The sequence below is a fragment of the Bos mutus genome, chromosome 23 (genome assembly GCF_027580195.1).
Source record: "Bos mutus isolate GX-2022 chromosome 23, NWIPB_WYAK_1.1, whole genome shotgun sequence".
NCBI lineage: Eukaryota > Metazoa > Chordata > Mammalia > Artiodactyla > Bovidae > Bos > Bos mutus.
The window spans coordinates 38559233-38585224 of record NC_091639.1 but is presented as its reverse complement, the minus strand read 5'-3'; the positions used below and the strand labels follow the sequence as shown (position 1 = coordinate 38585224).

At 45.6% G+C, this 25992-nt stretch overlaps 1 protein-coding gene across 1 annotated transcript in view; it reads left to right on the top strand.

Annotated features, from left to right (window-relative positions):
* CMTR1 (cap methyltransferase 1) overlaps positions 1-25992 on the top strand; it is a 53595-nt gene that overhangs the window by 11467 nt on the left and 16136 nt on the right. The window contains exons 3-13 of the mRNA XM_070361357.1: positions 1328-1479; positions 2972-3130; positions 5931-6023; positions 7672-7743; positions 8827-8921; positions 9043-9115; positions 13985-14183; positions 14942-15060; positions 16982-17078; positions 17390-17522; positions 18181-18360. Of these exons, the coding sequence (XP_070217458.1) occupies positions 1328-1479; positions 2972-3130; positions 5931-6023; positions 7672-7743; positions 8827-8921; positions 9043-9115; positions 13985-14183; positions 14942-15060; positions 16982-17078; positions 17390-17522; positions 18181-18360 (1372 nt within the window). The remainder of the gene's footprint in view (positions 1-1327; positions 1480-2971; positions 3131-5930; positions 6024-7671; positions 7744-8826; positions 8922-9042; positions 9116-13984; positions 14184-14941; positions 15061-16981; positions 17079-17389; positions 17523-18180; positions 18361-25992) is intronic.

Here is a 25992-nt window from a genome sequence, read left to right as displayed (position 1 = left end):
TTGAACACTGCCACTGTAATTTCCTGTTCTGCATTCCTCCTGGCTTGTGGTTTATACCATTTTCAGTGGTAATATGCAGAAATTGTTTTACCAGATTTTTTTTTCTTTGCTCACTCTGTGCACCATGGAAGATCTGCATTCCTTGATCAGGGATCGAACCCCCGCCCCCTGCAGTGGAAGCATGGAGTCTTAACCACTGGACCACCAAAGAAGCCCCCTGTTTAACTGATCTTTGAGATAGAATTTATTTCCAAATTTGCGTGGGTTTGCCTAAGAAACGACTTGAATAAAACTGTATTGGGTTGGGATATCTTATTCTTTTTTTTTGGCCATGCCATGCAGCTTGCTGGATCTTAGTTCCCTGACCAGGGATCTAAAGGACCTGGCAATGAAAGCACTGAGTCCTAACTACTAGATTGCCAGGGAATTCCTTAAAATCTAAGAGATTCACATATCTATCAAAGAGAAGGAAAGATGCAGTTATAGTGATTATCTAGACTGTGGCTTATCCCACCTTTGGCCGGGAGACAAGTAACCCACCACTTCTAGTAGCTGCTGAGGTGGGTCTTATTTGGAGTCTTTTGGCAACAAAATTGCTAACAAATGAGCTAATGGCTTGACTCCCCCAGGCCGGCAGCTCCCTCCTGGAGTCTTTAGTTGCAGCTCCTCTACTCCCCGCCTCAGTTCAGCTGCTTGGACCCCGGTCTTCTCTCTCCTCCTCCTCTTCCTTTCCTGTCCCCACCTCCCCCTTCACTTCTTCCTTTCTCTTCACCCACTTTGAGTCTGTGAGCCAGCTCTTTGAGGCTGTGCTGTAGACACCCCCCTCTCAGCCACAAGTTTGAAGGGCCATGAAAACAGAAAGCTAGGTTAGACAATCGCAAACTAGTAGTCCCCATGATAGAATTGTTGAAAATGAAAACAGGTATCAGTGTTTAGAAAGGGATGTTCAACTAATAAATAGCAGCAGAAATAATAATCATATTGTTAATAAATTTTTTATTTGACACTGCACTCCCAAATATATTTTTTCACTTAATCTTCAAACAACTCTATGAGGAAGGTATCATCCCAGTTTTGTAAGAGATGGGAAAGGAAAACTGGATTTTGAACTCCCATTGTGTGTCAGATACCCTTAGGAGCCTTCAGTGGCCTTGCCCAAGATTACACAGTTTAGACGAGGGAGAGAATACATTTGACCTGGGTCACTTAATGAACTGTGTGTGTGCAATGCATATACCGAACACTAGTTGTATAAATGAAACTTGAACTTTTAGAGGCTATATTGTGCCATAAACACACTAAAACATTTTCTTTTTTTCTTTTCTAGCATCTGCCACCAGCCTTAGTGGGTCTGACAGCGAGACTGAGGGGAAGCAACGCAGCTCGGACTCTTTCGACGATGCATTCAAAGCAGACTCTCTTGTGGAGGGAACTTCCTCCCGCTACTCCATGTATAACAGTGTGTCCCAGAAGCTCATGGTATGTCAGCACTTGGGTTGGGTTTCTAAAGCTCTACCAGCAGAATGAGAGGAGGGAAACTGTTGGTAGGAGAAGCAGCAAAGCGAGGGCGTAAGTTTTCCCTCTGCTTCCCAGCTGCTGTAGTTCAGTAGAGAGGGCGTGACCCCTTCCTGATACATGTATCACATTGAATCATCCCTGGGAAGCGGCTGTTCAGGCCTGCTTCTCCTGTCCAGAGCTGGGGCAGCCTTTGGTCTCCTTAGTAGTGAGTTCTTATGAGCAGATGTGAGCACACAGATGTGTGTTGGTGGATAAGGGGGCTTCATGCTGAAATTTTTGCTCTAGTGAGTGATCTTAAAAAAAAAAAAAAAGACTAAAATCCTGCTCACTCCCAGGTTCCTAAATGGGAGTAGAGCTGTCTTCTGTGTTAACTTCCAAAGGAGGGCCCAGTTTTCCTTTCCAGCTTTGGTACCCTGTTGATATACCACAGGAGGAAGGTGGCAGAAAAGACTTGCATACTTCTCTTACCAGACTTCAGTATATGTGCAAAGGTCAGGGAAATCCAAGTTTGTCTTCTGTCTAGCTTCACAAATATAGTTGACGTCTCCATTTTCTGTTGGAGTCATTTGAGAATGAGAACTGCCACTTCTGAAGTCGTAGTCAGGATTCTGATTTGGGGGCCAAAAACTTCGGGAAAGTGGGAGATGGGAGGGTTGGTGACTCAGACTCCGACCTGGGGAAAGGTTTGTGGCTACTGTAGGAATTTCATCCAGCTGCTGAGCCTGCAGTGCCCCTTCCACAGGAAATACAGGCCTCTAGAGGAAACAGGTCTTTAGGGTTGGAGTTCTTTTATTAGACAAAGGTATGTGGGTTTGGGGTCTCTGGTTTTAGGGATATGTAACTGGGCCCAGGACTCTAGAGGTTAGTGTAAGCTTTTTAGTTAGTTGTGACATTTAAAAAGATGTTTCTGTCCAGTCTTACAGTACCTTCCGTACCTCAGTTTTACATGAAGTGATTTTTCAATTAATCTCTTGATTAAGTGGGCTCCTACAAGCCCTCATTGTCCTTCCCTAGTAAGGCCATTTGACTGGTTAAGGGTAAGGTTTAGAAGTTGCCGCTGGAAGCAGTTCCATTTTAAATTATGTTCTCTTTATCAGCTCTGCTCTAGATTTACTTCTCACTTAATCAGACAAATTAGCTGGAAGGGTAGTTGTGCAAATGTCCAGTGAGATTCATTATGTACTCTTGGTGCCTTTAATTACAGCTATGAGGTCCTTCTCATTTATCCAACTTCTGGTTGCCCTAGACTTTCACCTCCAGAATAGACAGCCACGGGGCTCACAATCAAATTGCAGTTATTAGGCTAGAAGGAAAACTTTAGGCCTTACTCGTTTGTATTTCTCAATTTAATACAGTGTCTGACACAGTAGAAAGACTGAATAAATGTCTTATTTATGTAAGTGCTCCACTTCTGTTTGCTCATATAAATGCACCATTTACTTCTCTTTTTCAGGCCAAGATGGGCTTCAAGGAAGGTGAAGGATTGGGTAAATACAGCCAGGGTCGGAAGGACATCGTTGAGGCCTCTAATCAGAAAGGTCGACGAGGCTTGGGTCTGACACTGCAAGGCTTTGACCAAGAGCTGAATGTGAACTGGCGAGATGAGCCAGAGGTACCTGTGTAGCGAGGAGATGGAAGGCCATTTATGTCTTTATGAAACCATATTAACAAACCAGAAGTCCCCAGAGGCAGTATGATCAGGGTGGTTGGTGGGGATTGGAACTACTTACATGGAAGATATGGGGGTGTCCAAAATGGAAAAGAGGAGCCTGGGGGAGATACGGTGGGATATGGATTTGTTTCCTGTTGCTTCATATAAGACTGGGTCTAAGACCAGTGGGTAGAAGATACAGAAAGGCAGAGTGTGTCTCTCACAAAGAACTTGTATAAATAGATACAGCTTTTCACCAGTGATGAACATGCCTAAGGAGGTAGTGAGCGCCCTCTGCTGAAAGGATTCATGTGAGCCAAATGAGGGCCACTCTCCTACTGTGTGAGTAAAAGATCAGGTGCCCGCCAAGGTCCTTGCACCTCCTCAGGTTTATGATATCCTGATATTAAATAGGTGTTTGTTTATGCCAAATAGCTTTTCTCTTGTGGGTTTATTCTGCTTATCTCCTTGGGTGTGAGTTTGTTTTAATCCTGAATATCTAAAGAGATTCCCTTTTGATGGCATAGATAATGTTGAGATTTTATTTTTATTCATTTACTTATGCCCTACCTTAGTCCACAGAGGATTTGAAGTGGGTATAATAAAAGTACCTAAAAATAATGGTAAAATGTTACCATTATAGAGTTGAAACTAGAGAAGATAAAACACAAATGCCTAGCCTATACAGTTGGTGTAAGTTGAGCTTCAGATGTTGCTCTGAACTCTGTAAAATTGATATTTTATTTGTCTCCCTGGTGTTCCAGTTCAGCAAAGAAGTTCTGTGAACCTGTGCATGATAAAAGCCTAATAAAGTGTCAGAGTAAGACGCTAACAAACCAGGAGTTGCTGGATTCTGAGAGTGGTCCTGCTGTGTTGCCTTGTAGTTGTACGGAGACTCAACAATGCAAAATAGGCAAATATTTATAATTGGGGCTAGATGTAGGTTTCTACCTCCAAATTCCTTGGTACTTTCCATGTCCTCATTTATCTAAAGTGAGTGAAAAGTCCCTACCCTCTCAATGGGGCAGAATTAGAACTTTGCTAAACTTGGAATCTGAAATTGGCTCATAAAATCTGTTTTTAATAGAGACAGGCTGTTGAAGAAAAAGGGGGTTTTTTGGCCTTGTCACATAGCTTGTGAGATCTTAGTTCCCTGACTGGGGATTAAACCCTGGCCATGCCAATGAAAGCTCCAAGTCTTAACCACTAGACCACCAGGGAATTCCATGAATAATTTTTTTGAGGCAAGACTGACTTAATCACCATTTACCATAATTCACTTTTTTTCCTTAAAGATAATCTTTTGGTTAAGAGTTTGCCTCAACTATTTGTTGGTGGCCACTTCTTTGTGTGTGTGTGTGGTTGTGGTTGCTTTTTGTTTTTGTTTTAAAATTTAATTGTTTGCTTATTTTTGACCATGCCAGCTCATGTGGGATCTTAGTTTCCCAACTAGGAATTGAACCTGTGCCCCCTACAGTGGAAGCACAGCGTCTTAACCACCGGAGCATCAGGGAAGCCCCACCCCTTTAAGGTAGTTGGTCTGGGCGGCCTGAGGTGAACGTCCGACTCCTGGAGTCACCGCATGGAGAATGCTCCAGTGGCACCGCTGTCCAGGAATACGGAGTGTAAGGTGTGGAGCTTTAGACAGAGCTCACTTTGTAGGTAGCTGTGATGTTCACACTTCCGGGGGAGGTTGAATCTGCTGTTCCTCTCCAAAGGAGCATCCATATTGTGTATGAGCTTCTTTTTACAGGTTATAATTCACAACTTTTATACCTAAAGGGACTGGATTTGACCAGGAGGAGAAGCCATGATTCACTGCTAGATTCATTGACAAAGTTTTCAGTAATTTTTCTTTTAAACTTTTTCTCTGTTGATGGTAGTTGGCTTGCCCTCAAGACCTTGCATTGAGATACCATTTTATGCCTTTCAGAGCATGTAATATTACCTTTAATCTCATTGCTTCAATTCGCAATGCTGAATCTCTTCTCCACACTTGCTTGGAGGGAAAATGTGGAGCTGCCAATGCAGGTTAGCCACCTATTTAGGTTTTATAATCGTTGTCTCTTCAGCCCTGTGAACTTAGTTCTGGATGCACATTAGAATCACCTGGCGACCTCTAAAAAAATGTCCTTATACCCAATCCCTCTGAGACCAACAGAATCATATACTCTGAGGGTGGGGCCCAGGCATCAGTACTTTTTAAAAGGTCTACAGATAATCTTAGTGTGGCTAGGATGAAAACCACAGTTTTAGCTTGGTAAGGAAAGTGACTGAAAAATTAAGAGGAAGCAGCACTAGAGAAGCCAGTTTCTACTGTGTCTTGCAATAAAAGGCATCAGTAAGTGAGGCTTATTGCACTGTCTTCCTGATGTAATTACCTTATAGACTTATATTCTTCTCTCTGTCCCCACTGCTCTGACTATAGGCCACCTGAGTTAAAGACTATGTCTTTTTACCTCTGTGTACTGAGCTTTTAGTCCACAGTAGGTGTTCATCAAATAATACTGGAACAAATGAAAGAAACTTTGAAAGTTGGAGAAGTTTCTTAGAATTCAAACCAGAATTGGCCCTGGCCTTTAGAAGCTGAACTTCAGAAGTCTGGCTCCGTTTTTAGGTCTGACACTGCCGTTGGCCTCAGCTTCCTGGACACTTCTCACTCTGAGCCCCTCTTGATTGTTTTGGGGAAAGCCCTGGTGAGCTGGGGCTTGGCCCTGAGGGTCTGCCTTACCTGACTTGCTTGCCTCTCTTTTGTTTGTAGCCCAGTGCCTGTGAGCAGGTGTCATGGTTCCCAGAATGTACCACTGAAATTCCTGACACTCAGGAAATGAGCGATTGGATGGTTGTGGGGAAGGTAGGAGTTGCGGAAAATGTACTCTGAATTCTTGACACTTCTGACATTTCTCCTCCTCAAATCAGGTGTGTGTATCTGTATACTCACAGTTTAAGAAAAGTGTGAATTTGAGCTTTCTAGCAGGAATAAAGCTACGTCAAGAGGGTGTCAAGAGCTTCACGGATATGCCCCTGGAAGATGTGGCATGCTGGGCTTTTTTCCTCCTAGTCATTTACCTTGCAAGGCAGCACAAAATGCATAACTTCTGTCTTCCTCTTGGCTGCTTTTTAGAGTAGCTTATTATACACCTGTGTATATTCTGGTCACTACTGGGCACTGTTCCAGGTAGATAAAAAAGACTACCCCTGTCCTCAGAAAGGAATGAGAGAGTTGTTACAAAAGGAATTTGTTTATTCTCTTTCTGAAAAATTGTAAGAATTAAGTATATAGTTTTACCAGATCAGCATGTTCCAGAGAGCAGTTCTCAAAGTATAGGGACTTGAGGGATCTCCATGACCCTTTCAGAGGGTCTACAAGGTCAGTTATTTTCATAATTCTGAACAGTTATTTGCCTTTTTCATTCTCATTCTCTTGCAATTGTCCTGAGAAGTCTTCCAGAAGCTATGACACGTGACAGCACATGCTGAATGCACATGTGGGCAGGAGACTCTCTGTCTTGTGTAAGCTGGGTGCTGAGCTTTGCAAACAGGGAAAACAGTGCCACTCTTCCCAATCATTTTTTTCCGGAATATAGTTTCCGTACACATTTATTGATATTAATATAACATTTTAAACTTGGGCTTCCCTGGTGGCTCAGAGGTTAAAGCATCTGCCTGGAATGTCGGAGACCCGGGTTCAATCCCTGGGTTGGGAAGATCCCCTGGAGAAGGAAATGGCAACCCACTCCAGTACTCTTGCCTGGAGAATCCCATGGAGGGAGGAGCCTGGTAGGCTACAGTCCATGGGGTCGCAAAGAGTCGGACACGACTGAGTGTGTAAATATTTCTTACTAAATATTTAAACATCTCTGTTTTAATTTCTAATAATAAGGTATATAAATACACACACACACACATATACACGTCTATCTCCCACAGAAACAAAAGCTGTTCAGGATCCTCAGTGATCTTAAAGAGCGTAAAATCTGAGAATACCGAGTTTGAGCACCACTGATTTAGAGGCAGCCTCACTCGTACATGACGCTGAACTCAACATCCCCATGAGGCTCCCACGCCCTTGTTTTCTGTGACGCTGCCAAGTCAGTGCCTGAGGTCCTGCCTTCATACTCACCAAGGAGCAAGAGGCTTCCTGGCTAAAGGACAGCCTCTGTCATTTTGGGTGTTCCCAGATATCCCCCATCCTTCTGCCCCGCCACACTCTAGGGACAGACAGCTTGGGTGTCTCCTCCCTGTTTGCTTTTCTCAGCCTCAGCATTCACAAGTCTTGTATCCATATGGTGCTTTCGCGGGAGCCCCCAGGGGGCTGCTCCTTCTCGCAGCCGTCTGGAGCCGAGCCAGGGGGATTTAGGCTTTTCTCTTTCCCGTCCCTCAGGGGTTGATATTCTCTGGCAGGGACTCAAGCCCCCTTTTGCTCTGCTCACTCAGAACCCTAGATTCCCCCCAAATGCAGTCACATGTGGTCATTATGGATTGTTTTCTTCTTCCTGTAGAGAAAGATGATTATTGAAGATGAAACAGAGTTTTGTGGGGAAGGCCTGCTTCGCAGTGTGTTGAAGTGTAAGGTAAGGCCTCATGGCTAGAGCTGGCGCTGAAGATTTTGTGTGAGGGGCTGTGCTGGGTTTTTCTTATTCTTTTGAGTCGGTTGTGGGGAACCTGAAGTTTAGCTAAGATTTTTTTCCTGGAGAGCAGATGTCAGTTTGGCGTGTTTCTGTGAGCATCCTTTTTCCTGGTGACTCCCCTGCCCTGCAGTGTTGTTCTGTCCCTGTGGTCAGTAGCCAGGGAGGGAACCACTTAATTTCAGTGGGTGGGTTCATCGTAACCCTGAAGGGGGGCTGGCGTAGTGGAAGTTTTGGAATCATTGTTCAGTATCAGAGCTGAATTCAAATCCTAATTTTGCGGCTTTTTTTTCTTTGCTGAGTGACCTTGGACCATTTGCTTTAGCTTTTCTGAGTTTGAGTTTCCTTATCTTTAAATTGGGAAGAAAAAAATACTCCGTGTTGTTAGAGTTAAAAAAGATAGTCAGTGTTACTCTCCCCTTGACATCTTCTGACCTGACCTGACTTTGGTCAGGAGGTGCATTGCCTGGGGCAGGGTGAGCCGGGGAAACTGAGGAGAAAATGAGTGGGAGGAGAAGCAAGGCCTGAGACGAGCCTCACGGAGCTTATTTTTCTGGCAGGTAGAGAGTTGGAAATATCCTCAGGTAAAGTGGGGCTTTCTTTTTCCAGAGAGAATTAGAAGAAAGAGAAGGGTTCCTTGCTGGGAGGTAGGTGCCCTCAGAAAAGCCTGATCTTGGTTTGCCTACCCTCTTTCTGGGTACACCCTTCATAGCAAAACTCTGGTCCCTGCCGAGTTGCTGCTGGAGTGGAGAAGCAGGCTTGCAGCGAGGGTTAGCAGTGCCAGAAGGATTAATACCACTTACCATGTGGCAGGCACGTGCTTGCTTCCCTTCTATTTTGTGCCATTTTACAAGTGAGGTAGTTGAGAGGGAGAGTGATCGAGCTGCCTGTCTGGGGTCACACATCTGGTCATTTCAGAGCTGGGATGCAGCAGAGGCCTAGCTTTTCAGAGGGCTGTGAATCCGGCTCCTCAAGCTCCATCCTGAGGGTGATGCTGCTCACCTTGTGGTTCTGATTCTCTCCGGGCAGAGTGTGTTTGATGTTCTGGATGGGGAGGAGATGCGGCGAGCTCGGACCCGGGCCAATCCCTACGAGATGATCCGAGGAGTCTTCTTCCTCAACAGGTTTGCTGGCATTTCCCTCCCCTCCCCTCCCCCGATGCACACTGGTTGATGTTCCCATTTGAGCCTCAGCTCTCCCATCTGTCTGGTACTGAGTATGCTTTTCTGTCTTGCTTTGTTGCAGGGCAGCAATGAAGATGGCTAACATGGATTTTGTGTTCGATCGCATGTTTACAAATCCAAGGGACTCTTATGGGGTGAGAACAAGATTTTGCTTCTGAATTCATAGTGCTAAATAGGCTTCAGCTTCAGTGGCTCAGAAATTGCCATTTGTACAATGCTAGGAGAGTATTCCTGCTGGGTGATGGAGATGCATTTTGTGATGAGATATATTTTGTTTTGAGTTCTTCAGCTAGGGTTCCACAGTGCTTCCTGTGGTCCCAGGAGTGCCCTAGTAAGCAGTTATCTCTAGGGCTTCAGGCCCGGAGTCCCAGCTCCCGACTCTGCAGAGCCTGCTCTTCACTCCAGGTGGAGGAGTGCAAGGCTTGCAGCAGTGGAGGAGGGGCATTCCTGACCAGATCAGCAGGTGTGGCCTGCATAGGCCAAGGGAGCAGGGAGGTGAGGGCACAAGTTAGTGCATAGGCCTCCCTGCTGCGCTGATTAAACATGTGTTTATCCAGCCCCTGCGTTGTGCCGGGCACAGTGCTACACACCAGGAATACATGGATGTGCTCCCTTTCCCCATGGTGCTAGGTTCTGGGCATTCTGGGGACCTGAGAGCAGGTAAGGGTGAGGGTTGGATGTGTGTAGAGCCTCTCCATGCTCGTTGACGTGTAGAGGCCAGTTGCCACCAGGAAGCTTGAGCCTGCCTCTTACAGGGTCGGGTGGAGTCTGAGTGCAGTCAGCCCTCTGTGTCTGTTGACTCTGCGATACAGAGGGCCGGCTGTACACCACCACTTTATGTAAAGGACTCAAGCATCTGCAGATTCTGGTATCTGTGGGGGGACCTGAAACCAATCCCCTGTCAATACTGAGGGACGACTGTGAGCAGTCCTTACAGTGAGTTAATGTTCCAGATTGAAACTTGTGACATCATCTGATTTGGTTGCTGCTGTTTCTGGTATGAGAGGGCAGTACTCTGGGAAATGTCTGAGTGTTGAATGAAATGTGGGCATCTGGGTTCTTTCACTGGTCTGTTTACAATCAGTATCATGTCTGAAGGTCGGGGGCAGGTAGGAAGTGCAGCATTTAGTCACAGGTGGTGTCACTCAGGGTCATACCTTCTTTGCATCTCAGCTACCTCATCTCTGAAATTAGCCCTACTAACCTGCCAGAGAACCAGGAGAACCAAGAGACTCTTAAGGTTTGTTCCAGCTCTAAAATCTGTGCCTTCAAATGTGGCCACTTTCCCTTTTTGCTTCTGTGAACAAGCTTCGTGTGGGATCCTAATTACAGGTGGTGGATCGGAATGATTTTCTACTTTACTACTCTCATTTTTCTGAACACAGACCCTCCATATGATAGAGAAAGAAAAAAGGACATTTCATTCTAGCTTTCCCTTCAGAGTTTCAAAGCATTTTCACCCTGTCCTAGAAGGTTCGTTCTCTGACAGTGCAGGGGCCAGGAGCCGGCTGTTCCCAGTCCAGTTTCTGCCTCACTCAGCCTCCTCCTGGTAGGCCCCGGATTATCCACTGCTTAAAGAAATTTGTTTTCCAAGTTCTTCACTGCTTCAGCTTCACCTGCCTGGTTGTCTCCTCCATGCTGGCAGAATGGCAGGTGGACCCCTCCAGCCTGTAGTTACTTCTCTCTCCCAGGTCTCCCTCCCACCTTACAGTACCAGCAAGCTGTACGAAACGGCTCTTGGAATTAGCATCTTGAGAAAATTACATTGATATAGTGTTGATTTAATTTTCTGAGCTCCGAATGATTTCCCTTAAATCCCTGCCTGGCAGAGGAACTCTGTCAGGTTGATGGGAAATCACAGCGTCATTTTGGGCTTTTGAATGTAAACGCCTCCAGCAGCTGGGATCTGGTTATTGTCTTTTGCTGTCAGGAAAATGAAGTAGGCATCAGGGTCGTACCATTCAGGTGGAGGGTGGAGATGTTACATAGGAAAAGGTGGCTGTGTTTGCGATGCTTCAGGCAGCTTCTTGACTTGCATTGATTGATAGTGGCCATGGAGAATTGTCCTTCCAGAGAAGTTCTTCTACGCTCCACTATAAAAGTGATTTCTCTTCAGCTCCTAGTGTTTGCTTCTGTCTGTTCACCCCTGTTTCCTCCCAAGGACTGGAGTGACCGCCAAGCCCAGCAGGCTTGTTGTGTTTAGAGCAGTCCTAGCAGACGTGGGAGTGGCAGAAGCCCCAGGCACACGCCCAGGTTTGCTAGAGTCTCAGTGGCTCTTGGATCAGGGAACTTAGAGTAAGAGTGCAGACAATGTGAAGCCTAGCAAAGTGTGAGGAGGTTGGAGATGGGAAGCTGGGGGGAGGCTCTTTGAGGTTTTTCAGCATGTTTCTGCTTCTACAGGTTGTGGTAAAAGGAAAAAAGAGGCTAGGGAAATAAAGAGATCATAAACAAGAATTGGAAGGGGCCAGGAAGAGAAGGGCGTTTAGATTCTTTGGGTATATGGAAGCGTATTATATATAAACGTTACATGAGGGACTTGTGTGCCTGCGGTTATCGTTGTGGTAAGAAAGCATTGGCTATGAAGCATAACAGGATACAAAAGCTGAATGTAGATCTTTAAGTTTCAGCGCTGTCTTAGAAGAAATTAGACAGCACTTACAAAGTCCCCGCTGCCTGTGGAGCACTGCGCCAGACTCTGCAGAGAGAAAAGGAGGGGAGGGACAAGGGCCTGCCTCTCAGGGAGCTGGCTGATCGAGTTGAACTTCGTGTCGTCTTAACATTTGTTCAGTATTGTACAGTTTTTAAGGGTCTTCGACATAAGGTACTTTGTTTAATCCTACAATAGCCTTAAGAAATAACCTACATTAGTTCCAGTTTGTCGTTGAGGAAGCTCAAGCTTAAAGACATAAATCGTGTTCTTGCCTTTGACTGCACAGTCAGTAAGTGGCAGAGGTGAGAACCCTGGCCGTCCTTTCTGTGAAAGGAGCGCTGGCCGCGGCCTGCGAGGGTGACACGTCTTGAAATTACAGAACAGATCATATTTATGCTGTCTTTTTGGAGGTGAGGTGCTTTCATTGATTCATTCTCCTTTCTTCTCACAGTCTTCTCACATGGAGAAGCTGGCGCCTGGGGCTAGGGCTTGGCCTGTGATGAGAAACAGTGTGTTCACTCTTTGCAGTGTGTGCAGGCCTTAAACTTGTGACGCCTGCCTCACTACCGCTTTGCAGCCTGGGAAGTGCTGCATAATATTCTTGGCGTATGCCATTAGGTCTTTTTTAGTGTGCAAATGAATACAATAAGAAAATATGAATAATTGATGGCTCAGGAACAAAGAATGTTAGGGTGGTGGAGCAGAGGGAAGGGAGAAGGAACTGATGTGGCCCAGCACACTGAGTGGGCTTGCCACAGGGTGATGAAGTGTATTTTTAGCTACAGTCCCTTTCTCCAGAGACTTTTTCTACTGTTGTGATCAAGCTAGATAACCATCATCAGATGCAGAGCCCTTGTCACCTCACAAGTGACTGGACTGTGAGCATTAGTATTTCCATTTCTTTCCTATAACTGTTTCCCCTGAAGCCTTCTGATCTTTATCTGGCAGTTAGAGAGCTCTGGACAAGCACCCAGCCGTGCCAGACTTTGAGGGAGAGAAGGCTGCGCTGTCGTAGCCCTTCCTGCTGGATGTTCATCAGGGTCCCCTGCGGTCACCCCTCTGGAGCTCAGCCTCTTGTCACCAGTGCAGATGGCACGTCTCTGCCCTGGAGGCTTGAGACAAGTGGAATTCACCCTTGAGGGCCCAGGTGTGTAGAAGAGAAGTGTAAACACAGTCTAGATCTGCATTCAGCATACATTAAATTTAATTAATTTGGCCAAGCTGTGCGGCTTGTGAGATCTCAGTTCAGGGATGGAACCTGGGCCACAGCAGTGAAAGCCCAGTATCCTAACCACTAGGCCGCCAGGGAACGCCCAGCGTTTTATATTAAGAATTTAAAGCCACTTAAGTGGCCAGAACTAATCATCAAATACAAATGATGATAGTGTAATTCAGTCATTCTTTAGGTGGCTGGGTGCTCTGATGGCTGCCTAGATCAGTGGCTCCTGTTCTCCCAATCTAACCAGCTTCCAGCTCTGCCCTGCGCAGGCCCTGGTCAGCAGAGGGGCAAAGGCAGGAGCGGGGGTGTGCAAAAAAGGAGGACGCACAGGGCACTGTGGGGTCTTGGATGGAGTCGTGGAACGAACGAGGGGTCTGGTGAGGTCTGAAGCATGTCTGGGCTGTAGTTCATAGAAATATACCCGTGATGTCAGTTTATTAATTTTTACAGCTGACCGTGTAAGATGTTACTAAAGCTGGGTGAAGGACATGTGCGAACGTTGTCCTCGCAACTTACCTGTACGTCTAAAATTATTCCATGATAAAAACTTAATTGGAGGGGAAAAAAAAGGTAGCGTCTAGGAGGAAGGGACAAAGGGACGCAGAGACTGTCATCTGGAAGGTGAGGCCCTGGGCTGGGAGGAAGTGATGTGAGAGCCCCTCAGACTCTGGTTGGACAGGAAGCCTGCGTCTCCTGCTCAGGCTGACGGGATGCTGACTAAGCAGTGCTGCAGACTGTGAACAGGTCGATTTGTGTCTCGGCGTTTCTCTTTCCCTGTCTGTCATGTGGGGGGCTAGAACATCTACCCCACTCGTTGGGACTTTTGTAAGGCAGGATATGGTGGGGAAAAGATGCTGAGAAATAAAACATGCACACTTGGGTGCCCATTAGGGTGTTTTATTAGGAGTCTGAGCTGGGTATGGTGGTGTGAAAGGCATCAGGGGTGTTTTGAGGTGGGGATGGGTGACTGAAGGCAGTGGTCTTAGAGGACACTTGCCTGGTGGTTGTGGCTCTGGCAGGAACTCTGCACTGTGCTTGCTGAAAGGCTTATTTTACTCCCCTGCTTTCTCTTTCCTGCTCCCCACTGAGGCATTTTTCCCCTCTTCCTCCCCTGGCTTCCACTTACCTCTGCAGAAGCCGCTGGTGAAGGACCGGGAAGCGGAGCTTCTGTACTTTGCCGACGTCTGTGCGGGCCCGGGCGGCTTCTCGGAGTACGTGCTGTGGAGGAAGAGGTGGCACGCCAAGGGCTTCGGGCTGACTCTGAAGGGCCCTCACGACTTCAAGCTGGAGGACTTCTACTCCGCTTCCAGCGAGCTCTTCGAGCCCTACTACGGTAGGGACACGGAGGAGGCCCCAGGGACCCAGAGGGACAAGTCTTATCAGGAGGAGTTACTGTCCACGTGCCATGTTTTCTGTCCCGGGGCTCTCAGCCTGGGGTTCCCAGCCCATGTCATGAGGTCTCAGTCTCCTTTTGACTATGCCTTTTACCCCAGGCCTGTGGGATCCAGGTTAACCCTCCAGTAGGCAAACTTGCAGCAGATCCATGTTAATTTCTCCTTCCTTCTCTGGTGGTGACAGGAGATAATAAAACTGTTTGATCTCTGGCTGAGAACTGGTAGGGTTATTAACAAATACAAACCCACACCCATCCCCAGCCTTGTATGCCAGATGCTCAGCAACCGCCTAGCAGTTCCCTCCACTCTGTCTTGCTTCTTGTGACTTGGCAGGAAATTCCAAGTCCTTTGTTAACAGAACTTACGAAGAAGTTGATATTGCTTCCTAAATGTAGGTGCTTTAAACACACGTTTGATCTTGAACATGAAGACCTGTTTCAGTTGATGGCTCACGGCTGGTTGACTCCTCTTGAGCTCTCCTCTACTGTAGCAGGGCCCTGTTTCTGCCTCCTGGCCCATCACTGCAGGGCAGCCTTGTGTGACGGGTCCTTCACTGAGCTGCTCCTCACAGAGCTCTTCTCCTGGGCCTTGAGGCCTGCCTGGTACCTGTGTTCACAGCCCTGGCGAGGTTGTGTCCCGCTGCCAGGGAGGCACAGGGCGGACGAGCTAAATGTGAACCTTGTGTCCTGTCTGTCAGGTGAGGGTGGGATCGATGGAGACGGAGACATCACCCGCCCGGAGAACATCAATGCTTTTAGGAATTTCGTCCTGGATAACACCGATCACAAGGGCGTCCACTTTCTGATGGCTGATGGGGTAGGTAACCTGCTCTTCATGGGGTGATGATGTATGTTTTTATTCTTTTTGTACATCTTTTCCATTTGTAACTTTGTCAAGGCTCTGCTGTTATGGTCATCTTTGCTTGGGGCAGGCGGATCTGCCCAGCTCACTTCCTCAACAGGCCTCTGGTGAGGGTGGAGGCCTGGTGAGGGGGCACCGTGACTAAGACGAACTCGGCAGAGCCGACAGGAAGGACGTTTCCATCATTTGTCACCCAGGCGCTGCTCTTGGAGAGGCTGTCTGTACACGGCCACTCCTAAGCCTCAGGAGCAGCTGATAGGTGACCACGTAACCAAACGCAGCCACTCCATGTTAATTAAGACTCCATATTAAGACTCTGCAAGAGGCTGTGTCAGTGGCTGGGCTGAAGAAGATACTCAGGTTGCCCATTTCTTGGGCAGCTGCCTGAGGCGTAGAGGCACCCCTGCAGCTTTCTCCCCTAGTAATCTGACGCTGCCGGTAGTCTTCTCTGGACTACCAGAAAAGTTGTGAGCCACAGCTTCGTGTAGAGAGAGGTCAGAGAATGCGGCAGTTAATCCAGGGTCACATGGCCAGAGTTGCAAAAAGCTTCTGGAGCCCCCTGGGCAGCCTCTTAAGCAGTAGCTGTGTGGAGAGGGGAAGAAATGTTTAAGATGTCAGCACAGGAGCCGAGCGTGCCCTCAGTCCCCAAAGATTGGTGCCTAGCAGGGGACATCAGATAGGCTTGGGTGGAGGGAGGGGCCGCTTCCGCTGAGCCTGTCGGGGTCTGATACGCTGGGGAGGCAGCCGTGCAGGGCATCAGCTCGAGTGGCAAACTCAAGGATTGTCCCTCTGACTTAGCCAACATAGACTGGTGACCCACATGGGATTTTTTGTGTGTGTCTTTTTTCCCCTCTCCCTATAAACAGCTGTGCATTTTAAGAAGCATCTGTAAATCTGGAAGACATTACTGAACAGTTTTACTTCTGGAGACCAGGCTGGGGCCAGTTAAATGGAGGCCAGCCTCTTTGCTTCTCTTAATTATTGTGATAAAAATCACATAACATAAAATGTACTGTTGCAGCCATTTTTAAGTTTACAGTTCAGTTATGTTAATTATAATCATGCTTTCATGAAACAGATCTCCAAAACTTATTCCATTTTACAAAATTGAAATGCTATGCCCATTAAACAATAACTTGCCTCTTTTCCCATCATAGCCCCTGGCGTCCCTCACTCCCCTGTGAGCTTGGCTCTCTGCTCCTTGCTGGGATCTCACAGGGAGGGAGACCACTCCAAGAACAGCAACATACATTTTTCATACAAACAGCCTGCCCAGAGACTCTGCCAGCTGGAGGAAGAGGCTCCATGGTCCTGGGACAGGAGGGGGGGTTTTGTGAGTAAATCTGTGGTCAGCAGAGAAAGGAAGATTCTTGTGACTATCAGAGTTAGGCAGAGTTTCTCCTGTCACCAGACTGGGGCCTCTTCAGTGGTCAGCCCAGGACTGAGGGAGCCCATACAGATTTAGCCACACGTGCTCCCTGGGTCTCACTGGACTCACCAGGGCATTCAGTTTCCTGACTTGTAGTTGGCTTGTGACCAGCGTATTTTGCCTCTGTTCTGCCGTATCCTTCCCTTGGATTCCAGCATGAGTTTTAAAATTTTCTGGACCATCTCCTTGGAGGAGCAGATCCCCAGGAGCGATACAGCAGGAAAACAGCACTGGCTCAGTAGGCAGGCCTGGGTCCCAGGTGCTGTCTTTACCACAGGGAGCCATACGACCACGCCAGAGAATCTAAACACCAGACTGTATCTGTGTCAGTCAGCTGGTGGAGACCAGTGGAGACACCTGAAGAAGGTTCAGGGAAGATGAGGTCGGAGCACCCTTCAGTCCTCGTCACTTCTCTTTTCTGCTCTGATCCTTGCGTTCTCGTTTCAGGGTTTCTCAGTGGAGGGACAGGAGAACCTGCAGGAGATCCTCAGCAAACAGCTGCTGCTCTGTCAGTTCCTCATGGCGCTGTCTGTTGTCCGGACAGGTGACACTTTGCCGTCTCCCCACCCAGGACCCACCAGAGGCCCTGTTGTACAAGAACATGTGTTGGGGTTGGCTTGAAAGTTAGCTAATGGTCTGCTTGTATGAGATGACACATGGTGGAATGAGGACTTTAGGGGGGAAAGTGCTATGGAATCCCCAAAGTCCCCTCTACAACTCTTTCCCTTCTGTGGCCTGTGACTTTTAATGGGCCCAGGTATCTGGGCCCTGACTTTGTCATAGTCCCTGAGATGACACAACTCATTTCCTGGAGTGGAAGCTGCTGACTATCGTTGGTGTTTTCTCTTAACCTAGGAGGCCACTTTATCTGTAAAACCTTTGACCTCTTCACACCGTTCAGCGTGGGGCTCATCTACCTGCTGTACTGCTGCTTTGAACGAGTCTGTCTCTTTAAGCCGATTACCAGCCGTCCTGCCAACTCAGAGAGGTGAGGCTTTCCTCTCCCTTTGAATCGGACTAGTTGGCTAAATGTCAGAACAGGAAAACCTGGTGCATCTCTGGCATGAGCAACTCAAGCTACATTAAAAAACCCTGATTTAAAAAAGTGATTGGAGCCAAGAGGACTTGGATTTTCTTGGTTCTCTGACGTACTGTTCAGCCTCCGCCTCCTCCACCAACCTTGTTCACCACATTTTTGTGGGCGATCCTTGGCTTGGCCCAGGAGGGTGAAGGAGGCCAAGGAAGGGTTACCTGAAGGACAAGTGGGCCACAAACCAGAGTCACTGTGTGCATCCCAGATGGGACGCAGTGCCCGTGCATCTTGTGAGAGAAGAGGCAGCCAGTCCGAATTGCTAGGTGGCTTGTTAAAAACACAGATTTCTGGGCCCCATCCCTGGAGAGTCATTGCCCTTAGCAGACTTCCCCAGCTGATGGTGATTCAGCCAGCCTGGCACAGGGTAATTGGAAACTACTGCCATAGAGAGTAGAAACACAGCCCAACATAAGAAGGAAGGATTTGAGGTGAACTTTGCAGCACTCTGTTCTTGGTATGTAGACAGGGGTTTTGTGACTCAGCAGGAGGTTCAGGGAGGAGGAATTATACCGGGCAAGCTTGCTCAGTGGAGTGACAGGGTCTCTCCTCTCAGGTATGTGGTGTGCAAGGGCCTGAAGGTGGGCATAGACGAAGTGCGGGATTACCTCTTCTCAGTCAACATTAAACTCAACCAGCTGCGGAACACTGATTCTGACGTCAACCTTGTGGTCCCCTTGGAGGTGATCAAGGGAGACCATGAATTTACTGACTACATGATACGGTCCAACGAGGGGTAAGCAGACCAGTGTGTTTTTTCCTTCGTTTCTTTTTGTTGTTGTTGTTTGCTTGCATCCCCAGGGTATCAGGAAAGCCCTAGGGATGAAGAGAATGAAGAACTGAATGACTGGCTCTTGGTATCACTTTGTCCGTTTTGAAAAACTGGTAGCTGAGATCGGTTTGCTCGCTCCAGGGCTCCCTAGGACTTTGAGTACCTTGAGGACTTTCATCCTGCTCCCATGCCTTGTCAGAGGGCGGCTGGTGGGAGCCTGGCTGGCATAGCCCTGCCCGTGAGAGCCTGAGTATGATAGTGAAGCTAGAGGGCAGACTTGTTTTGTGTCCTTGGAGGAAGGAATAATCTCCCTTTAATTGTTTCCATTTGTAGAAGGCCATCATCGTTTGCTGTCCCATGAAGTCCCTTAGTTGGAAGCAAGAGATGGCTGGAAAGCAAGTATATAGCATGCTTTTGGAAGTTTCTGGTATCAAAACTTTTGCCAGACCATGAGCGTCTCAAATAGGCCATCTGAATGCTGGTTTTGTTTTTGTTTTAACCTTCATTAATTGTTTTCCCCTCCTTGTTAGTGGTGATAATTTAAAGTTGTGCCGGTTGGCTCAGTTTTCTAAGTGGGCAAACCTCATTGAACAGTTTTCTGAGGAAGCTTGGAGAGTTGTATAGTAGCAATGAATCAATAGAAGTGCTTGCTTAGGGGGCCAAACATGTACTGGAAAGGTAATTTCTAAGTGGAACCCCAAGTCTCCCAGAGAAGGTTGAATGTATGGGTGGCCCTAGGGAAACATAGGAGGAGAGGAAGTCTTTATCCATCTTCTCTCAGTATTTTAACTTTCCATTCTGTGGTACTGCTACATAAGCTCTCTCATCTTGATGTAAGAATTGGCACCAAGGTGGAGCCGGTACTAAGTTTCAGCGTGTTGTAGATGAGGAAGCAGGCCCAGGACCGGAAATCAGCAAAGCCAAGGCTTTGTCACAGTTCTGGACTTCTTTTTGTTGAGCCGTGCTGCAGTTTCATACGGGTGTGCGTGGATGCATGGCAGAACTGGTCTTCTCAGAGCTCCCAGTTGCAGAGTGTTTAAGCAGCCTGGTAAATTGATTTGTGTCTGGTATATTGGGGATGTTTTTCCCAATCTGTGGTTTGCCTATTCATTGTCTTAATGATGTCTTTTGATAAGCAGAAGTTAAAATTTTTTTGAGTCCATTTTTAAATTGTAAAATACACATAACAGAATTTATCATTTTAACTTTTTTTTTCATTTTAACCTTTTTTAAAATGTGAAATTTAGTGGCATTAAATATATTCACACTGTTCTGCAACCATCACCACAATGCATTTCCAGAGCTTTTTAATTATCCAAAGCGGAAACTCTCTACCCGGGAGATGACGACTCCTGTTCCCCCATCCCCAGCCACTGGCACCCTCTGTTATTTTCTCTCTGTGAACTTGCTTATTGCATGTACCTCATATAAGTGCATTCATACAGCATTTGTTCTTTTGCCTCTGGCTGTTTCACTTGGCATAATGCTTTTAAGATTCATCATGTTGTAGTATGTGTCAGGGTTTCATTCCTTTTTTAAGGCTAAGTAATAATCCATTATATGTGCATACTACATTTTGTTTATCCATTCAGCTGTTGAGAACATTTGGATCTTCCTCACGTTTCAGCTATTGAGAATAACGCTGCTGTGAATGTTGGTGTGAAAAGTAACTGTGTCCGTCCCTTCACTTCATCTGGGTATACATCTGGAAGTGGGATTGCTGCACTACTTTACATTCCGACCAGCAGTGCATCAGGGTTCCAACTTCTCCACGTCTTCACCAACACTTGTTATTTTTTGATTTTTTTTTTTCCCATAATAGCCATTCTAGTAGGTCTGAACTGGCTCTCATTGTAGTTTTGGTTTGCATTTCTCTAATGACTAATAATGTTGAATATATTTTCATATGCAAATTGGCTATTTGTATATCTTTTTTGAAGAAATATATTCAAGTCCTTGGCCCATTTTTTAAAAAATTTTATTTTTTATTGAAGATAATTGACTTACAGTATCATATTAGTTTTTGGTATACAGCATAATGATTTGATTTTTTTTTAAATTATTTATTTAGTTTCAGCTGTGCTGGGTCTTCATTGCTACACATGGGCTTTCCTCTAATTGCAGCGAGCAGAGGCTAATCGGGGTGCTCAGGCCTCTAGTTTCGGCGGCTTCTCTAGTTGTGGAGCACAGGCTCTAGGACTCTCAGGCCGCAATTGTGGCCCACAGGCTGAGTTGCCCCAAGGCATGTGGAATCTTCCCGGGCTGGGGATTGAACCCTTGTGCCCTGCATTGGCAGTTGGATTCTTAACCACTTGACTACCAGAAAGTCCGATTTGATATTTTTATACGTTAGAAAATGTTCACCAAAGTCTGCTTACCATCCATCACCATAAAAAGTTATTAAGATATTATTAACTGTATTCCCTGTACTGTACATTACATCCTGGTGACTTACCTATTTTATAACTTGAGGTCCGTACCTCTTAATCTCCCTCTGTCATTTCACTCATACTCCCCATTCCCCTCCCCTCTGGCAACCACCAGTTAGTTCTCTATATCCAAGAATCTGTTTCTTCTGTTAATGTTTGTTCATTTGTTTTGTTTTTAGATTCCACATATAAGTGAAGTTGTATAGTATGTATCTTTCTCCGACTTATTTTACTTAGCATAATACTGTCTAGGTCCATTCACATTGTTGTAAATGGCAAGATTTCATTCTTTTTTATAGCTCAGTAATATTCCTTTGTGTATATATATACTACATCTTCTTTGTTTATCTATTGATGGACACTTAGATTGCTTCCATATATTGGCTGTTGTAAACAATACTGAAGTGAACATTGGGATGCATATATCTTATTTTTGTCAGAAAAATAGCCAGAAATGGAATTGCTAGATCATATGGTAATTCTGGCTTCCTTGGTATACCGCTTAGCTGGTAAAGAATCCGCCTGCAATGCAGGAGACCCCAGTTTGATTCCTGGATTGGGAAGATCCCCTGGAGAAGGGATAGGCTGGTTACCCACTCCAGTATTCTTTGGCTTCCCTTGTGGCTCAGACCTGCAAGGTTGGAGACCTGGATTCAATCCCTGGGTTGGGAAGATCCCCCGGAGGAGGGCATGGCAACCCACTGCAGGATTCTTGCCTGGAGAATCCCCATGGACAGAGGAGCCTGGTGGGCTGTAGTCCATAGGATTGCAAAGTCAGACATGACTGAAGTGACTAGCACATGGTAGTTCTATTTTTAATTTTTTGAGGAACCTTTATACTGTTTTCTATGGTAGCTGTACCAGTTTACATCCCTACCAACACTGCATGAGAGTTCCTTTTTCTCCATATCCTTGCCAACAGTTATTTGTTGTCTTTTTGGGATGGCTGGATGGCATCACCAACTCGATGGACATGAGTTTGAGTGAACTCCAGGAGTTGGTGATGGACAGGGAGGCCTGGCGTGCTGCGATTCATGGGGTCGCAAAGAGTCAGACATGACTGAGCGACTGAACTGAACTGATTCTGACAGGGGGAGGTGATATTGTGGTTTTGATTTGCATTTTCCTGATTAGATTAGTGATGTTGAACATCTTTTCATGTGTTTATTGACCATCTGTATGTCTTCCACAGAAAAATATTTAAATCCTCTGCCTATTCTTTAATCAGTTTTTTAAAACTATAGTTTAATCAAGTGTTTTTTAAGTTGAAATATAGTTGATTTCCAATGTTGTGTTAGTTTCTAGTGTACAGCAAAGTGATTCAGTTTATGTATGTATATGTTATTTTTCAGATTCTTTTCCGTTATTACAAGGTATTGAATATACTTGCCTGTGCTATAGAGTAGGACCTTATTGCTTATCTGTTTTATATGTAGCAGCTTGTATTTGGTAATCCCAAACTCCTGATTTATCACTCTCTGCCTCTTGCCCCTTGGTAACCATGTTTGTTTTCAGTGACTGTGAGTCAGTTTCTATTAGTCTATTTTGTAAATAAGTACCTGTGCATCATTTTTTTAGTTTCTACATCAAAGTAATATTGTGTGATATTTGTGTCTGTCTGACTTTCTTCACTTAGTATGATAATCTCTAGGTCCATTCATGTTGTTGCAAATAGCATTATTTCATTCTTCTTTAAAGTTGTCTACAGAGAATCCCTTGGTGTGGGAAGCCTCTCCCTTCCACGTGTTTTTTTTTTAATAATTAAAAAAATGTATTTATTTTTGGCTGTGCTAGGTCTTTGTTGTAGCGTGGGCTCTTCTCCTTGTGGTGAGGGGGGCTACTCTTCACTGCGGTGTGTGGGCTGCTTACTGCGGTGGCTACTCTTGTTGCAGAGCACAGGGCTCTGGGGCGTGCAGGCTTCCGTAGTTGCACAGGCTCCAGAGCACAGGCTTAGGAGCTGGGCGCATGGGCTTTGTTGCTCCGCAGGATTTGGGTTCTTCCTGGACCAGGGGTTGAATCCATATCTCCTGCATTGGTAGGCAGATTCTTTACTATTGAGCCACTGGGAAGCCCTATTGCATTCTTTTTTGTGACTGATACTGCATTATGTGTGTGTGTACGCACACACCACATCATCTTCATTTATCTATGTGTTTTTTTTATGTTGAGTTGTATGAGTTCTTTTTATGTTTTGTATTGTAACCCCTTATCAGATACATTGTTTGCAGCTATCTCCCTCCGGTTCAGTCTGCTGCCTTTTTGTTTTGTTGCTAGTCTCCTTTGCTGTGCAAAAGCTTTTTAGCTTTTGATGTAGTACCAACTGTTTAGTTTTTTGTTTCCCTTCTCTAAGGAAATATGTCCCCCCAAAATTGCTGAGACTGGTATCAAAGAGCATACTACCTGGGTTTTCTTCTGGAAGTTTTATGGTTTCAAGTATTACTTACATTTAAGCCTTAAATCCATTCTGGGTTTATTTTTGTATAAGGAGTGAGAAAGTAGGCCAGTTTTGATTCTTTCGCATGTAGCTCTCCGTTTTCCCAACGCCATTTATTGAAGAAGCTGTCTTTTCCCCGGTGTATATTCTTGCCTCCTTGGTCATAGCTTAATTGCCCATATTTCCTAGTTTGAAATTAGGGAGCATGACACTTCCAGCTTTGTTCTTCTTCTGAAGATTATTTTGGTTATTTGGGGTCTTTTATGGTTTCACACAGATTTTAGAATTATTTGTTCTAGTTCTGTAAAAATTGCCATTGGTATTTTGATAGGGTTTGCATTGACTGTAGATTGCCTTAGGTAGTGTGGTCATTTTAACAGTATTCTTCCGGTATCTTCCAGTATGTCTTTCCATTTGTTTTTGTTATCTTCAGTTTCTTGAATGAATCAGTGTCTTACAGTTTTATGAGTACATGTCTTTTACCTCTTGGTTTACCTCTTAAGTTAGATTTATTTGTAGGTATTTTATCTTTTTGATGCAGTTGTAAATGGTATTGTTTTCTTAATTTCTTTTTCTGATAGTTTGTTGTTAGTGTATGGAAATGCAGCAGATTTCAGTTTATTAATTTTGCCTTTTTTTTTTGCCGCACCTCATGGCATATGGGATCTTAGTTCCCCAACCATATGTCCCCAGGAGGAGCCCCAGTGGCCTCCTGTCTCAGGGAGGCTCTCTAATTTAAAGATCAGCGGGTGGGTCTCACCCAGACTCCTCTCAAATTACCATCTGAGTGCTGGGACTTGAGAGTATGTGAGAGTTTGCAGGTACCCCTTAGGGGTCTGTTTCCTACAGCCCTCCAGCTCTCTTCTGCGAAGTCCCTGGGTGGGGGTGTCCCATCCGGAGCTTGGATGCCTCAGTCCTTGGGGAGAACCCCTGCAGTTGTGGCTCTCTTTCCATTTGTGAGTTACCCACACAGGGTTTTGGGTGTTGTCTATACCTCATCTCTGCCCCTCCTACCCATCTCATGGTGATTTCTTCTTTATATCTGAAAAATCTTTTCTGCTAGTTTTCACATGGTTCTCATAGACAGCTGGTCCGTTCAGTTTAGTTCAGTCACTCAGTCATGTCCGACTCTTTGCAACCCCATGGACTGCAGCACACCAGGACTCCCTGTCTATCACCAACTCATGGATTTTACTCAAACTCATGCCCATTGAGTCCGTGATGCCATCCAGCCATCTCATCCTCTGTCATCCCCTTTTCCTCCTGCCTTCAATCTTTCCCAGCATCAGGGTCTTTTCAAATGAGTCAGCTCTTCACATCAGGTGGCCAACGTATTGGAGTTTTAGCTTCAGCATCAGTCCTTCCAATGAATACTAAGGACTGATTTCGTTTAGAATGGACTGGTTGGATCTCCTTGCAGTCCAAGGGACTCTCAAGAGTCTTTTCCAACACCATAGTTCAAAAGCATCAGTTCTTTGGCTCTCAGCTTTATTTATAGTCCAACTCTCACATCCATACGTGACTACTGGAAAAACCATAGCTTTGATGAGACGGACATATGTTGGCAAAGTAATGTCTCTGCTTTTTAATAAGCTGTCTAGGTTGGTCATAACTTTCCTTCCAAGGAGTAAGCATCTTTTAATTTTATGGCTGCAGTCACCATCTGTAGTGATTTTGGAGCCCAAAAACATAAAGTCTGCCACTGTTTCCCCATCTATTTGTCATGAAGTGATGGGACTGGATGCCATGATTTTTGTTTTCTGAATGTTGAGCTTTAAGCCAACTTTTTCACTCTCCTCTTTCACTTTCATCAAGAGGCTCTTTAGTTCTTCTTCACTTTCTGCCATAAGGGTGGTGTCATCTGCATATCTGAGGTTATTGATATTTCTCCTGGCAATCTTGATTCCAGCTTGTGCTTCTTCCAGCACAGCATTTCTCTTGATGTACTCTGCATAGAAGGTAAATAAGCAGGGTGACAATATACAGCCTTGACGTACTCCTTTTCCTATTTGGAACAGTCTGTTGTTCCATGTCCAGTTCTAACTGTTGCTTCCTGACCTGCATATAGGTTTCTCAAGAGGCAGGTCAGGTGGTCTGGTATTCCCATCTCTTGAAGAATTTTCCACAGTTTATTGTGATCCACACAGTCAAAGGCTTTGTCATAGTCAATAAAGCAGAAATAGATGCTTTTCTGGAACTCTCTTGCTTTTTCCATGACCCAGCGGATGTTGGCAATTTGATTTCTGGTTCCTCTGCCTTTTCTAAAACCAGCTTGAACATCTGAAAGTTCATGGTTCACATATTGCTGAAGCCTGGCTTGGAGAATTTTGAGCATTACTTTACTAGCATGTGAGATGAGTGCAATTGTGCAGTAGTTTGAGCATTCTTTGGCATTGCCTTTCTTTGGGATTGGAATGAAAACTGACCTTTTCCAGCCCTGTGGCTGCTGAGTTTTCCAAATGTGCTGGCATATTGAGTGCAGCACTTTCACCGCATCATCTTTTAGGATTTGAAAGAGCTCAACTGGAATTCCATCACCTCCACTAGCTTTGTTCGTAGTGATGCTTCCTAAGGTCTCCTGGACTTCACATTCCAGGATGTCTGGCTCTAGGTGAGTGATCACACCATCGTGATTATTTGGGTCGTGAAGATCTTTTTTGTACACTTCTTCTGTGTATTCTTGCCACCTCTTCTTAATATCTTCTGCTTCTGTTAGGTCCATACCATTTCTGT